Raw genomic sequence first — 17,161 nt, 5'->3', positions numbered from 1 at the left:
CAGGGAGCAACATCAACCAGCATACGTGGCTTTTCATGGCCTCACAACAGCATACCCAGCACCAGATTCCTGAAATAGACATTCTGTACTGAGCTCTTTCACAGGAAGAGATTACCAGGTGGACGGGGGAAAAGATTCAAGGATATTTTCAAAGCCTCCTTGGAAAAGTATAACATTCCCACCAACTCGTGGGAATCCCTGACTTATGATTGCTAATAGTGGAGAAGGAACACTCGGGATGGTATTGAAAACCTTGAGTTCATGCATGGGGAGTACGCAAGCCTAGTGTAAATGGTGGATGGAGCATATCACCTCACAAGCTACCCACCTGCCCTGTCAAGCACCTCAGAGCCCACAGAACTGGAGTGGAATTGAATCAACCTTGACCCCAAGGAACTTTCAAGGAGAAGAAGAGAGAGTACTTTTGGGGTGACTACTTCAGTGAATCTGTCTTTTAATTAAGGTTCTGATTTGATGCATACAATCCTGTCCCTGGGAATCACCAATAGTCTCAACGGCTTAACCATCAGGGTTGGGAACCCATGTTGAGATTCTCTCTTCCTGGCTCAGGGCTATTGGAGTCAATTGTGGTAATCCATTTGTGATCAGTTAATTTACTCAAGACCAAGAACTTTCTTTCTTTTTCAATCTTTTTATTAAATTTCAAATTAATACACATAGCAATAGTGATTACACACATGGTGTGAAGAGATCAGGATTACGATAATAACAGTTGACATATACAAACACAGAGTAAAATATATAATCTGAACCTCCCAATCTCTTACTAAGTGAACATGATACAAAAGAATTTGAAAAGAAATTTGATTATATGAAAAGAGAACCCCAAAATTAAAAAAAAATAAACAAAAGCAAACCACAAACACTTAAAAAAAAAAGCTGGACTGTTATTTCTTCGGTTAAAAAACATTATTATGTTGTTAGCTCCACTCCTCTATATTCAAATAAAAGGTTATTGAAAGGGATTCGAAAAAGGTCTGCCTATATCATATGGAAATACTGAATAAATGGACTCCAAATTTCCTCAGATTTAAGTGAAGGATCAACAGTACCACTCCTAATTTTTTCTAAGTTTAAACATGTTATAGTTTGAGAAAACCATTGAAGTGTGGTAGGAGGTATAGGATCCTTCCATTTAAATAGGATGGATCTCTTGGCCATTAATGTAACAAATGCAATCATACGACAAGCTGAAGCGGATAGATGGCCGGAATCCATCATTGGTAACCCAAAAATTGCAGTGATAGGATGAGGTTGTAAATCAATATTCAATACAATTGAAATAATATTAAAAATGTCTTTCCAATATTTTTCCAAAAGAGGGCAGGACCAAAACATACGTGTCAGGGAAGCCACCTCCGAATTACATCTGTCACATATAGGATTTATATGGTGATAAAAACGGGCTAACTTATCCTTAGACATATGAGTCCTGTGAACCACCTTAAACTGTATCAAAGAGTGTCTAGCACACATTGAAGATGTATTAACTAATTGGAGAATTTTCTTCCATGTCTCTATAGGTAAGAGTATCTGAAGTTCTCTTTCCCATTCATTCTTAATTTTATCAAGTGTCTCTAGACGTATTTTCATAATCAGATCATAAGTTATTGCTATCAATCCCTTCTGATAAGAACTTAACCTAACACTTAGCTTAATGGTATTGGAGGGTGGGTGCTCTTCTCCACTCGGTCATTAAAGGAGTTTTCCATCATAATCCTTTGTGCAGGTATCATTGTGCATCAATTACTTGGTGAGTTGTGAATATCTGTAACTGCAACTGGCAAAAAAAAAAATTGTGTTTCAAAGGGGTTAATGTGGCCTTTGTTGCCACATACGTTACAATTTAGTAGCTGAATTACATCTTATGTGACATTTCATTAGAAGCTTAGAAACTAGACTTTGAAAAAAGGGCCTCATATTGCATCTGAGACACAAGATTGTGATTTCAAGCCCCTCTCATACTTGAGCACAAATCTCAGCTAACACAAGTGCAGTGCTGAAGCTGCTTTTTATCATTTAGTTATTTTTGGAATCTGGCCAATGCTGCCAAGGCCAACGCTTATTGCCCATCCCTAATTTCTCAAGAAGGTTGACAGTGAGTCCCTTTCTGGAACCGCCACAGTCCTACTGGTGAACTTACTCCCGAAGTGCCATTGATAGGGAGTGCCAGGATTTAGATAGAGCAACAATGAAGAATCAATGCCAGGGTGGTGTGTGACTGGGAGGACATGCACCTGTTGTCCTTGTCCTTCTAGATGATGGGTGTTGTGGGTTGGCAGGTGCTGTTGGAGTAGCCTGGTCAAGTAACAACAGGGCATTTTGTTACTGCAGTGCGGTAACTGTGCTCCAGTAGTGGAGGCTATGTCAATTCAGCAGACTGCTTTGTCTTGGATGATGCTGAGCTTCTTGAGTGTTGTGCTGCACTCCTGATGAAATCTTTCGGATGAGATGTTAAACCTAAGTTCCATTTGCCCTTTTTGCTGAAAGTACCTCAAAGAACCAGAGACTTCTTCCCAATGCTATAACCAATGGTCACTAATCATGATGTTTGCAGGAGGTTACTGTGTGCAAATTGGTTTCTGTATTTCGTAAATTACAACAGTGTGTACACCTCAAAAAAACATAATTGGCTTGGGATTGTCCTGAGGTTATGAATGGCAAATTACTTTTTTTAATAAATTGATTAGCTGCGCATTCTTCCATTCTAATTCTGCTGCTTACCCCAACCCAACAGCACCCCAATTATTTAATAACCTGCACCCCCACTTCCTCCCTGCATGCTTGGCTAGAGCCCCACAGGTGGAACCCCTTTCCATTGTTTTACTTCACTGGTCATTTGTCATTTTCACCATTGATTGTAAGGGCAGCAGAACAGCTGAGCCCGATCATGTCCACACAAATGCACTTTGCAGCAGAGGTCATTGGTTTGTGTTCAGAGACAGAAAGCCTGGCTGCTCTTAACCCCTATAAATCCAGGGAGGGTGAGGGCAGTTCTATTTTCAAACTGCTGCTAAGTGTGTAAGAGACTTCACTGTGCTGCCACAGTATGGTTTAATGGATGGTTTTGATAAAATCACAATTGTACACTTTCCTTGAAAAGGAGGCACATTACATTTGTGGAGGTTATGAGCCACAGGCCTTGAGATTGAAACCAATTGGATGACATCGGCTGAATGACAACTTGTTTCAAACAGGAAAACTACTCATTCTGTTGTTGATTCAACATCAGGTGAACCAGATTCCATGAGAGTTCTGTTCCCTCTCATATTTCCATACTTGAGTCATGGCAATATAAGTATTGGAGGAGGCAATTCAGTCCCTTGAGTCTGGTCCACCATTCAATGATATCAGAGCCAATCTGTGACCTAACTCCATATACTCACTTTTGCTCCATATCCTTTATTATCTTCAGTTGGCAAAAATCTGTAGGGTCAGATTCAACATTAGCAATTAACAGTTGTCATTTATGGAAGAGAATTTCCAAACCATCAGCATGTAGAAGTGTTTCCAAACTTCACTCCTGAACTAAAGACATAAAATGCTGGAAATCCTCAGTGGGTCAGTGTGCATCTGTGGAGAGAGAAACAGAATTAACATTTTGGGTCAATGAATTTTCATCAGTGTTATTACCTCCCCTTAATCATTCAGTCCTGAAAGGCTTTGCTCTAATTTTGAGACAATGTCCCTTAAGATTCTCCAACCAGCTAAATTAGTTTCAACCACACTATCATTTCCCCTTAATATCATAAACTTCAATCAAATCACCCCTTGACCTAAATTCTGGGGAATGCAACTCTAGTTTGTGCAATCTCTCTGCAATTTAACCCTTGCAGTCCAGTCTGTGATGAACCTACACCACTCTCCCTCCAGTCTCAGTGTACCCATCCTAAGGTATGGTGGTAAGGAAACTGCTTACAGTGTTCCTGTTGTAGTCTGACTAGACTTTCTATGACTGCAGTATAATCTCTACCCATTTGTAATCCAGCTCTCCAGATCTAAAGCAACAAACAATCTGCTGGAGGAACTGAGCAGGTCAGGCAGCATCTGTCCGGGGAAAGGAATTGTTGACATTTTGGGTTGAAACCCTGCATCAGGACTGATTCCTTACCCCCACAGATGCTGCTTGACCTGCTGAGTTCCTCCAGTAGACTGTGTGTTGCTCCAGATTCCAGCATCTGCAGTCTCTTGTGTCTCCAGATCTAAAGGCTTGCCTTCCATTAGCCTTTCTGAATATTTTCTGTATCTCTCAATCACATTTAATGATTGATGTCCAAAGTCTCTTTGGACCTCCACTGCTTCCAGATTTCACCACTTAGTAAAAGCTCTGTTCTGTCCTTTTTAGGTTCTAAGTGGTTGACCTCACATTTGGCGACATGAATTTCCATTTGTCACAGGCTTTCCCATTCATATTTTTTGTTTCTATTTTCAGTTGAGCTTCCATCTAATATTGGTCACAATGCTGCCTATTTTTGTGTCACTGGCAGACTTGGATATGTGTTTATTACTCCATTGTATACAATGAATAAGTGTGGCTGCAGCACAGTTCCCCACTAGTCATGTCCTGCCAGTCTGAATACCTGCCTGCTATTCCCTCTTCTCTGTCCCCTGATGCTCAGCAGAGTACCAATGCAATGTCAAACAATTGCATTCAGTTACAAGAACTGTGATTTTAGTTAGCAATGGACTTTATCAAATACTTTCTGGGTCCATATAAATAATATCTATAGATGCTTCTATATCTCCTACTTCACTCAAAACGATCCAGATGGACCAGATTCTAGCATGGTCCTGTTCCCTCTGATACTTCACCATTCAGATCATTGAGCCCCTGACTGAAGTAGGAAAATATTAAATGTTTTCCCTTAACCAACATTTAGTAAATATAAGTAATTCAAGCGTTCACATTACATAAACTGTGAACCATCTCCAAAAATAACAGCAGCGTGAGGTATTTCAATTTTCTTCAGTTCAGCCTGTTTGATAACAGTTTGACAAAATTACGTTGCGTAAAACTGCACTTGGTGTTAATTTGTTAAACACGCTTGTCCATGGGATTTCAAATCTAAAATAATCTAGTGAGGTGTGAAAGGGTTACTGTTAGTCTTGTTAGACTTCAGTGAGAGCTCGTGTGTACGAGAGGGCGGGCGGGAGGGAGTGTTTTACCAGCAGTGGCAGCGGTACATTCCGTCTCCTGTAAACACGAGGTCGCAAACACTCAGCCAGTCAGTACCTCTCTGTCAAGCTGGGAAACAGCTTCTCCTGCACTAGAGACATTACAGAAATGACACCTCTCCTGCGCGTGTGTTGGCTGCTCTTGGCAGCCCGCGGCTCGGCGTTTAATCTGGAAACAACTAACACGATCGCAAAGGAAGGGGAGAGAGGGAGTTTGTTTGGGTTTTCCGTGGCTTTACACAAACAGATCAGCCCGGACGCGCAGAGTTGGTGAGTTGAAAAATATATTTTGAATCTGTAACGTTGTTTATCTGAGCTAGTACCCTCACGGTGAGGTGCGGGAAAGATAGGGAAAGTGCAGAATGATCAAGTATTGTGAATTTTATCACTCGGGGCTGGGAGAAGAAAAGCGGCAAAGGATGATGTTTACAGAAGATACTTACGCAGATGTGACGTTCACAGATTAACGGAATAACTCATTTGTCTTAGTGTCAACTTATTTTTAACGTATCTCTGTGCGAGTATCCCAAAAAGGCAATGCTTATACTTTTGAACATGCCAGTACCAATACTGTATCCTTAACTCTTTCTGGGACACGTTGTAAGGCTTTTTTTTAAAAAGAGCTTAAATATTGTAGCCGGCAGCCAAGCGTTATCAAGCAGTTAATTCTTTCTTACTATCCTTGCGTTGAAGCATGTCCGTTATTTCTCTGCAGAATTATATATTAACAGCCCGTGTTTCTGCATATGTAACGACGTTGCAAGGTGCAGTGGGAGTTCTAACACGTCAGTATCTGTAGTTCAACTTGAAGGTTTGGATGCAGGCAGCAAAATATTCGAAACGTGATTTATTCCCTTCAATCGATCGAGAAATGCCTTTCAGACTTGCTTTTAAATCAACAAAGAATTGTTTTGTGGAACTTAAACAGATCGGTGCAACGTGGGCAAGGCTGTCTCGCCCATTGACTTCAACCTGCGAGAGCTGCCTTTGGCTGCCTGCTCTCCTCCCTAACCCAATCGTTTTATGTTTTAAAATCTGGCTGCTTTGGTGGGAACCGCTCATGAATTATTTAAGAGCGCTTGACAAAATCTACTGCGGCCAAAGAACCAATTGACAATGCGGGGACCGAGGTTGGTTTAATTTCAGGGCGATTAAATTAGGATTCAGGCGTGCACGAAATTTATACTTCAAATTGTTATGCTCGTGCTGCAGAATTTGGAGGGCTGACAATGCAAAAGTTAAAGTCGGTTTTGCTTCTGAGTCGGAAGATTGCACGTTCAAACCCAATCCGGAACGGGATCGTGCATGAATATCCACGCCCACATCTTGTGTTCTGCTGTAGGATTGCTGCCCTGTCGCAGGTGCTTCCTTTCTTCCTAAATCCTGACGGTTCTCCCAGGTGGACGTTAAAGCTCCTATGGCCCTCTTTATAAGAAAATACAAGAAAATGAGGGTAGTAGTAGGCCACCCCTCAAGCCTGCTGCACCTTTCAGTATGGCTGATCTACCCCAGGCCTCTCAACTCCTCCTCTCTGCTGGTTCCCCATAGCTTTCAATTTCCCGATCTTTCAGCCGAGTGCCTCCCAGTGTCCTGGCCAATATTTATCTTTCAATCAATACTAAAACTAATTATCTGCTCATTATCAGAGAAAATAAAAAAAACTGCAGATGCTAGAAATCTAAAACAAAAACAGAACATGCAAGTAATACTCAGCAGGTCAGGCCACATCAATGGGAAGAGAGACAGAGTTAACGTTTCAGGGTAAAGACCCTTGGTCAGAACTGGGAAGGAGACAAAAGAAGCTTGTGAGGCTGCAGGGAGGGTGGGGTAGGGAGTGTCTCTGATAGGGTGACCATGGGGATAAACTGTAAACAAGGTTGTCTGGTCAATGAGTGAATGGGAGCAGTGAGAGAGTGAGAACATAACCCTGCTTGTCCTGTTTTGTATTTTGAAACTCCTACATTCTTCTGTCAACGTTCTCACTCTCTAACTGCCCCCATTCACTCATTGATCAGATAACCTTGTTTATAGTTTATCCCCAAAGTCACACAAGAGGCTGCAGATGCTGTAATCTGGTGTAAAAAAAAGCTGCTGGAGGAGCCCCACAGTCACCTTGATTTTACCCCTTCAGAGACATCCCACTCCCCACCCTCCCCACAGATTTACAAGCTTCTTTTGACTCCATTTCAGTTCTGATAAAGGGTCTCCAATGTGGACTGTTAGCTCTGTTTCTCTTCCCACAGATGCTGCCTGACCTAGTGAGTATTTCCAGCATTTTCTGTTTTTGTTTTAGATTGTTTTGCTGCATGTAGGTGAATACTGTCCCCACAAAGTACGTAATTGGCTTTATGATGCTTTGGGATATCCTGAGGTTGTAAACAGCAGCATAGGAATAACAAAAAAAAAGGAAATCTCAACAGCTGGACATTGTAATAACAATTAGCACTTGAATTGGATGTCATCAGTGATTATCAAAGAACATTTCACGCCGAGCCTCACAAGGAGATATTAGAAAAGGTAACCTCAGGCCTGATCAAAGAGAAAAGATTTTAAGAGATGTCAAAAGGGATGAAGGAGAAGAAGAGGTGGAATGATTTACAGAGGAAATTGACAGGTGTAGGCATGGGCAAGTGCTGAAAATGGGGTCTCCATAAGACATCAAAACTGAAGGATTCAAGGTTGTAAGGCTAGAAGAGGTTTTTGAGATATGGGTGAGGCCCCCTGGAAGGTTTTAGTAACAAGATTTTTTGTTTAGATCTCATTCCCAGCCCTGGTGCCAATGTACATGAGTGAATGTAATTTGTTGTGAGTTTGGTTATGGGCAGCAGAGTTAGAGATGAGCTCAACTTTCTGGTGAGTGGAAAATAAGGAGGCTGGTGAGGAGTGAGTATTGAAACAGTGAAGTTCGGAGACATCTAATAAACAATTAGGATTTTATTCAGAAGCAAGGTTAGGCCATTCAGCCCCTCCCCCAAGGCTGTCCAGCATTCATGGCTGATTTGAATGCCAGTATGATGACTCTGGGCAGTGAAGTAAGAAGTCTTGTGACTGACAGCAAGTAACAGGAAGGAAGGATCATTAGCTTTTTGTATTTATTGAATAATTAATTCCTCACACCTGGTGTGTGTATGTAAATAAGGACTGCTTTTCTTTGGGGAGCAGGCACTATCTAATGAAAAGTAGGATAGGAGTTTCCTTGGATTGTGTCCACGTATAGCAGTCCATGAGAGTGTGCTAGTGTCCAGAGGGTCCTCAGGAACGTGTCCATGTATTGGGGTCCGGGAAGTGTGCTATTGTGCACTTTTAGTTTGTTAACGTGAAGCATTAGCACAAGATCGATGAAGTTGATTTTAGAAAGATGCATGATCGCTACTGTGTACGTAATGAGAATTTTACTGCTGGCTGGAATTGGTGCTCATGGAAAAATAGAATGTTTTTTGAGCTGGAGTTAGCTTTTAAACACTTTCGGAGAGGGGATACTTATTTTGTGGATGTAATGTTTCAGTGAGTCAAGGGGTTTGATGCACAATTTATTGAATCAATCTCAATATAAAGACTTGGAGGCAAAAGAAAATGCAATAAAGTGAAGCAAATATTCATAAATAATTAGCAGGTGCTCTGTTTTAAGAGCACGCATCTGCTCCCAGATAGTTTTGTTTTCTGTCTGCTGGAGTGTTAACGTATAACTTTAAGGACAACTCATCATTAGCTATGGAGAGCCCATGCAGAGAGAGGCTCGGAATGCTCCCAGACACACTGCTCAGCATGGGTGTGAAGGGGTTAACAGAGGTCTTGACTGCACAGGGTATTTATGCAGGCAAATAGCCCCTCAACTATAAACACACCCATGACCCCTTGGTACCTTTAAATCTGGCCAGTTAATGGGAACCGGTGCCCTTTTTTGGTAACACTGCATTCGTTCCGATACGAGATGACCGAGCAGAGTTATTTGAAGGTTGTCTTTTTTTATTTTTGTCTGACTCCAGGAATACGTGTCGTTCAGTTTATTAACTCCCATTAGAAACATTACAAAAATATCCCAGAGTCAGTTTGACAGTGCAGCATCCAGTTATACATTATTGAAGAATGCAGTGTGTGTATTCTGACTCATTTGTCCATCTATAACTCTTGGGAAGTAAGCTCCCTTTTTATCTTATATTTTCCTTCCTGCTTTTTTTCCCCTGTTTTAACCACTGCTCATTTTGCCTTTGGGGCTGTTTGATCATGGAGGTATCCAGGGTAGCCCAAGCTCTGCCCTTGTGGTTCTTGCTCATCCGGAACTTGGGAAACCCCTGTTTATTTACTCCCTACCCCCTTAGGCCCTGTGGTCAATCCTTGTTCCTTCAATTCTGCTCTTTTTCAAATGGCCTCATTCCCTTTGATTTCCGATTCCTTTTGGAAGTCTTTGACCTTTTTTGTACACTTATTCACTGAACGGTATTTTGTTCGCACTGTTACTCTGTGCAATGCTGTATAAACAAGGTAAAGATTAAATCCCATTCTTCTGATACCACACATTCAATGGCCCCCTTTCAAATGTTTATTTCAGGACATGAAGATTATTTTCTTGGCTGGGGCCTCCACCCAACCAAAACTGGGTTTAAAGAAGAGCAGTTTATCTCTGTGTATTCCATATAGATCAGTTGGATTGATTATCCAGTTCCCTTGATCCTTCCCAATAGACATTTCCCTTGGGATGCTGTGAGAAGGAGCAGCTAGTCTTTAATTCTCTCTCTTTCATAAGACAGTGTTAGAAGGGCTACTTCAAACATCTGTGCCCAGATAATGTGACTGTCCCAGGGGCCCTGTTGAGAGAGACCCATCTCAACAGGGAATTAGTTAAGGAACAGATTGCGGAAACCATACTGTCAAATTCGGAGCTGTGGAAAGTATAGTTTGTAGGGTGACACTTTCAATAACCAGTCAATTGTTCAAGAATTCATTGTAACTCTTAACAGCTGCTTACAACATTGAAGTGCTTTAATAAATTACTCTCAAATAGATCATTTGCCCGGAGTGGACCTGGGCTGTAAAAGTTGAAAATCCTTTGTCAACACTGATGGCTTCCTTTTGCCTGACAAGGAATGACTAAAGCAGACCAAGCTGTTTGAAGTGGTAGCATTGTATCAAGGCATTACAGTGAGAGCATGGAGCTGATGGTTTCAGGCAGCTGACAGAATCACATGGACACTTGTGGAAAATGTCATGCCGGGTTGTTTTTTTTTATGCATGTAAGCAAAGAAAAGTCATATGTTTGCTCACCAATGTATCTCAGTTCAGTTGGGAGGGCAGAGGGTGGGGGTGGTGGGGCTTTTGCATTCACAGTCTGCAGCTGAACTTCATTGGGCTACTGGATGAAACACTTCATCACTGAGTTACAATGAATTACATCAAGCACAGAACCAAGGTTAACAAATTATTTATTGTCATTGGAGCCATTCTGTTTGCAGCTACCCTCTGAATGTTGTTGGAAGCTTAGAATCCGGTGGTATAATAGTACTCTTTACAATTGGCTGATGGGCACCTTCTTATAATAAAACATAGCTTGGATGTCAATTAATTCTCCATGTACGTTACATTGTTTTCTTAATGAAGGTATCTGTTCATCATTTCAAATGACACAGCACAGAAAGAGGCTACTTTGTCCATCATACCCATGCCAATTCTTTAAAATTGCTCTATAATTAGTCTCACTGGAAGTGGTTAGTGCGACGCTATTACAGCGCCAGCGATCGGGGTTCAATTCATGTTGCTGTCTGTAAGGAGTTTGTACATTCTCCCGTGTCTGCGTGGGTTTCCTCCAGGTGCTCCGGTTTCCTCCCACATTGCAAAGATGTACGGGTAGGTTAATTTGGGTTTAAAATAGGCGGCACGGACTTATTGGGCTGGAAGGGCCTGTTACCACCCTGTAAATAAAATTTAAAAAAAAAATTTTAAAAAATTAGTCACACTCACTTACTCATTCCCTGTGGCACTGCAATTTTTCCTTCGTAAGTGTATATGTGATTCAGGCTTTGAAAGTTACAATTCAATTACCTTTATTCACCCTTCTAAACAGTGCACTTCATACCATGACAACTTGTTGCATGAATCTTTTTTTTGCTTCATCATCCACACACCGCCCCCCCCCCCCGCCCCCCCGCGTTCTTCTGCCACTTACCTTAAATCTTAAACTAACCTTCTTGCCAATGGAAACTGCTATTCTTATTTACTGTCAAAACCCTTGATAGTTTTGGCCATCAGGATTAAATTAATTAACTGTCTCTCTAAGGAGAATCTTATAACTTTTCTAGGCTCTCTCCAAAACTGAAGTCCCTTATCACTGATATCATTTGAGAAAATATCCTCTGCAGCCTTGACATGTTTCCTAAAATGTGATGCCTTGAATTAGTTGCAGTACTCCAGCCAGGGTCCAATCAGTTTTATGAACGTTTAGTGTAGTTTCCTTGCTCATATATTTATGAAAAAAATTATCAGCCTATCAATTTATCTATCTGTCCAATTAATCATAATGCCACTTACCATAATTTCTGCTGGCTAAGTCATAAAAAAAAATCATGTTGGAGTAGTTGAGCAGTTTATGGATTGCTTGGCAACCTTACCAGCTTAAAGCTACCAAGAATCTGTGAGTGGAGTGACATAGAGCATGGAAATGGGCCCTTTGGCCCAACTGGTCCACACCAACCAAGATTCCCATCTAAGCTAGTCCCGTTTGCCCACGTTTAGCCCATATCCCTTGAAACCTTTCCTATCCATGTACCTTATACCCGCCTGGTGAAAAGTTGCCCCTCAGGTTTCTATTATACTCCTCCCTTCTCACCTTAAACATACGTCCTCTAGTTCTTGATTCCCCAACCCTGGGAAAAAGAATGGTTAAATAAACAAGAATGAAGTCTTAAGCAAAATTAAATACATTAACAGATTGATATGTTTTGAGACACTTCATTGTCAGACCAGAAAAATCCAGCCTGAAAACTGAGGAGTGGCTTCTGAACTATTGACCCCGTGAATGCATTATAAGCAGAAAGATAATTAATTTAAAATTTAAAAACAAAAGAAAACATTGCATTTGATTCAGGAGCTGCTGAGCTGGTCATTTTGTGTGTCAGAGCATGTATGTCAATAGCAATTTCCAATTTCAGATGATTAGAGCGTGCCCTGAATTCATAAAGACACACTGCAGGTTACAGGCCCCTGGAGTGTGCGATTTTCATTAAGTGAATGAAAGTCTTGGATTCCAAACTAATTCCTCATAGTCCCATGCAATTTGCTCCTCCTGTTTATGGAACTAAAAGCCTAGTCATTATTGTGAGTTGTGTGGGATACTGGGGGTAGGGAAGGTAGTTGCAGTGGTAGTGTGGAGCAAGGGTGCTGGTCTGCTGATTCAGAATTTTGAAATAAACACACAGATGATATTCTTCATTTTCATATGGCATCAATGAGTTGTGTCACATTGATCCTGCTGAGTTTCCAGTGGATGCGATTGCACAAGATCCTCTCATGAATCGATTTGTTATAATCGTGGGTTTAAGGTATCATTCAAAAACTTGCCCATAAGTAAATCGAAGCAGAACCGCTGGATATGGCAGTGGAGATCTTGCCATGATCTGTGGAATAATTTGGTTCTTGAAATATTCTGTGGCCCATTCCCAGTTTTATCACCTTTTCTCACAAACATTTCTTCAAGTGAGTCATATTGTGCATTGTTGTACAGTACTGGCAGCCTTTTGGTATTTCACTGAGAGAGGAAAGCTCAGCCACTGTTCTTGTTCCTGATGACTGTCCAGAAACAATTGCTGTTAGATCTATAATAAGTGAACATTTGGCTGTCAAATAGGTATCCAACACTATCTGTGTATGTGAAGAATTACCAGTTGGTTGGGGTTCAGAAAGGCAAGTGTAGCCATGGAAGTGTTCCTGAGCAGCAATCATAGAATCATGTTACTCCAACTCAAGGATGGTGGACAGTGACATCCCACAGGAGCCAGTGCTGGGGCCACATTTTTGTTTTGATGTAGGGTAATGACAGTGGGCATGCATGATCAGCCATGATCTTATTGAATGGTGCAGCATGCTTCAGGGGCCACATGGCCTATTACTCCTATTTCTTGTGCTCTCAAAGTGAACCCTCTTAACAAACTTCCACCGTCTAAAAGGAAGTACTGCAAATACTGCACTTTGTTTTGAAAAGCCAAAGAAAAGATTGATAATTTGCAACATCTTCTAACTTTCTCTGCCAGGCTTAATTTTGTCAAATCTATTACAATTTTCCAAGCTGGTTTACTTCCCTACACTGGAAAACTACCTGGGCCTTCCAATGTATGAGTTGCTACATTTCCAAATTGTTGGAAAATTGTGGTTTGGTATTGTAGAAGTCTCAGGGTAAGCTACATGATCAACAAATATATAGCTCAGATTGTGATAGAGCAGCATATTACACTGACATAAAAGGAATTATTAATGATTCTTAACTGCTTTTGCCTTTCCCCTTCAATAATCAAGCAGGACGGCTTCTGCACTGGTATCAGGGTGCATTCTTAGCTGATGCTGAAAAGCTAATCATGTTTGAACTTGTCTCAATCCTTCCACCCCTGCAGGTTTCAGAGTCAGGCAGGAACAGGGAGTCTTGCAGTACAGGGGGACCTTGGGGTGCAAGTTCATAGCTCCCTGAAAATAATGACACAGGTGCATAGGGTAGTGAGGAAGATATTCAGCATGCTTGCCTTCATGGGCTGAGGCACTGAATTGGGATGTCATGTTGCAGCTGTGTAGAACATTGGTCAGGCCACACTTAGATTATTGTGTACAGTTTTGGTTGCCACACTACAGGAAGGATGTGGCAGCAATAGAGAGTGCAGAAGAGATTCACCAGGATGTTGCCTGGAATGGAGGGCTGTAGTTATAAGGGGAGATTGAATAGGCTGGGTTTGTTCTCACTGAAATGTTGGTGGCTGAGAGGTGACCTTATAGAAGTTTATAGAATTATGAGGGGCAGAAATAGGATAGGTAGTCAGAGTCTTTTTCCAGACTGGGGGAGTCTAAAATTCAGTACATGTGACAATAATAAAGCAATTAACTATTACTGAAAAGTTGCGGTCCAACAGAAAATCTGTGACCTAAAGACAGTGGGTAGAATGAACGCAGCAGGTCCAGCAGCTGGCGGTTGATCGTGATATGCGTGGATTCTTCACTGCTGTCAAGGCCATCTATGTCCCAGACAGCGAAGTGCTCGCCCCACTGAGAGCCAAGATCAGAGGAGAGCTTACAAGGACAGAGAGGTTGTCAGTGCCCGCTGAAAGGAACACATCAAAGAAGTCCTCAACCGTGACTCTGACCTCGATGCAGAAACACAAAAAATGAGCAAAAGTAGGGCATTAGGCCCTTCAAGCTTGCTCCATCATTCAATACAATCATGGTTTATCTCAATATCACGTTGTCATTCTCTGCTTGTGCCCCTTGATGCCTTTTGCGATAGAAATCTATCTATCTTGTTAAAAAATATTCAGCAACTTGGTCTCCACAGCAGTCTGTGCCAGTGAATCCCACAGGTCCACCTCCTCTAAGTAAATCTCTTGTCTTGTTATCTGAGACTGTGACCCTTCCTGGTTCTGGGTATCCTAGCCAGGGGAAACTTCCTTCTTGTATCCAGTCTGTCAAGCCCTACAGAATCATGGAGGTTTCCATTAGATCCTCTGTCGTTCTTTAAACTCCAGTGAATACAAATTCAGTTAACCCAAGTCTCTCCTCATACAGCACTCTTGCCATTCCAGGAATCACAAGTGTCCTTGACTCCATCCCGTAGCAACCTATCCAGTCCAGCCTTGCTTTCACCCCAGAAGTTAACAAGGCTATATTTTCAGCTGGGAAACAGCAAGGCTTTGGGAGCAGATGGTATCCCCAATGAAGTTCTAAAATTTGACAGAAAGGAACTTCAGACACATTCATAGCTTCTTCTCCCAGATCTGGGAAGAAGAGGACATGCCAGTGGAGTAATAGACACTGTAATAATGACCACCTTCAAGGAAGGAGAAAAATCTGATAACGGTAATCACAGAAGGGTTCCCTGCTGTCTGCCACAGGGAAAGACATTGTAAATATCCTCCTTAGTTGCGTCCTCCCAGTGGCTGAAGAGTTGATCCCTGAATCACAGTATGGAATCTGTCCATCTAGAGGGAAAGTGGACGTGATCTTCACCACGTGATATCTCAAAGAGCAATGTAGGCAGCAACATCGACCATGCAACATGGCCTTTTTTTGATCTCACAAAAGCCTTTTGACTCTGTTAATCGAGAGGGATTGTAGAGCATCCATCTCAAATTTGGTTGCCGGCAGAAATTCATCTACCTTATTCTAACCAACAGCTCCACAACAGACTTGCTGTCAATGTGGACAATTGGCAAACAAGGCTGTGTCAAAGAGCAATTTTCAGTGAAGGCAGACATCAATGATGATATTCACCATTGCCTTCAGTGCACCAGCACAGTGTTTGGCCATCTGAGGAAAAGGGTGTTTGAAACTCAAGTACTCAAACCTGACACAAAGCTCATGGTCTATCAGTTAACAGTGATTTGTGGCCTCCTATTTGCTTTTAAGACTTGGACTACTGTAACAGGCACCAGGCACCTCAAGACCCTGGAAAGTTACCACCAATGCTGCCTCGGCCAAATCCTCAATCCACTGGAAGGACAAGTGAATCAAAGTCAGCACCCTCTCCCTGGCCAACATTTCCAGCACTGAGGCCCGAATTACACAGTTGGCTACGTTTGGCAGGCAATGTGTCTACCTGACCCCACACTCCTTAAACACATTATTCTGAACCCTGTCATTGGAAGAGATTATTATCTGGACAGAGGAAGAGATTAAAGGATGTGCTCAAAGCTTCCTTGAAAAGGTGCAACATTCCCACTGATTCCTGGGAATCTCTGACCGATGACCATTCAAAATGGAGTAGGAGCACCCAGGATGATATTGAGAACCTCGAGTCCATGCTACAGAAGTGCACAGAAGCCATGTGTAAGCAGCCAAAGGAGTGCAGTAACTCTCAAACTGCCCATGTATTTGCCCTGTCAGCTACCTCCTGTCCCGTCTGTGGGTCCCACATTGGCCTGATCAGTCACCTCATAACTGATCAAACCAGAGTGGAAGCAAGTCACCCTCTATCATGAGGGTCTGTATAAGGAGAAGGAGGTCAATGCTTGTTTCTGTTTCCTTACCCAAGACAAACGTTGACCAATTTTGCAAACCAATACAATTGGCAAAACTCGTCCAAGGACTGGGTCAGCTATAACCCTGGACCTTAAACTCATTTCCTCCACCACCAGTTTGATTGACAGGCTCTTCCATCACTACTTTTCCAATTACTACCAATCCAGTTGAAACACAGTGGGGGGAAAAAAATTGGAAAAATTGAATTTTGAGAAATTTTGGGTAAATTTAGACAAAATCAAGTTATATTTTTAGAATTAGCAGAATAAGGAAGCAGGCAACCAAAAGAAAAGCTACAGTCAATCTCTATGGCAATTATTTTTACAGTTTACAGAAGCCAATTGATTGGCTCTCACCATCTGACACTTGCTTGACCATCAGGCAGTTTATTTCACTTGACTTTTAAGTTTAAATACAGGTGGTTTTATGGATAGGCTCCAACCACTTAATTACCAGGTGATAAAACTGAAGGACCTCCATTTTTATAGTACCCATAGGGACCTCTGGATGTTCCATAGTGCTTCACAGTGAATGAAATATTTTTGAAATGTTGCTACTGTTGTCTCATTGGGACTGTGCTGCACGGTCCCACAATTGCAGAGAGATAATGACCCAGATCTTTCCCTGACCAGCCAACTGCCCAAACCTACTGGATTGTTGCCCTCTCGATCTGTTGGAACTGGAGCCATTGCCTGTGTGTAATCTTCTACTGGGAAGTCAGCTAGTGGCTGATGGGCAAGGCCCAGCAGGACTTTTTTGA

At 41.9% G+C, this 17,161-nt stretch overlaps 1 protein-coding gene across 2 annotated transcripts in view; it reads left to right on the top strand.

The window, feature by feature from the left end:
- LOC127567029 (integrin alpha-6-like) overlaps window positions 1-17,161 on the top strand; it is a 185,347-nt gene that overhangs the window by 27,886 nt on the left and 140,300 nt on the right. The window contains exon 1 of one of the 2 annotated variants that reach the window (XM_052009656.1): window positions 5,266-5,466. The exons of the other annotated variant lie outside the window; for it this stretch is intronic. Coding sequence (XP_051865616.1) covers window positions 5,306-5,466 — 161 coding nt within the window. The 5' untranslated portion in view covers window positions 5,266-5,305. Of the gene's footprint in view, window positions 1-5,265; window positions 5,467-17,161 lie in introns of those variants that run through there. 2 annotated transcript variants of the gene reach the window in all.

Source organism: Pristis pectinata, chromosome X (genome assembly GCF_009764475.1).
Source record: "Pristis pectinata isolate sPriPec2 chromosome X, sPriPec2.1.pri, whole genome shotgun sequence".
NCBI classification, from domain to species: domain Eukaryota; kingdom Metazoa; phylum Chordata; class Chondrichthyes; order Rhinopristiformes; family Pristidae; genus Pristis; species Pristis pectinata.
This window is presented reverse-complemented; position numbering and strand designations above follow the sequence as displayed.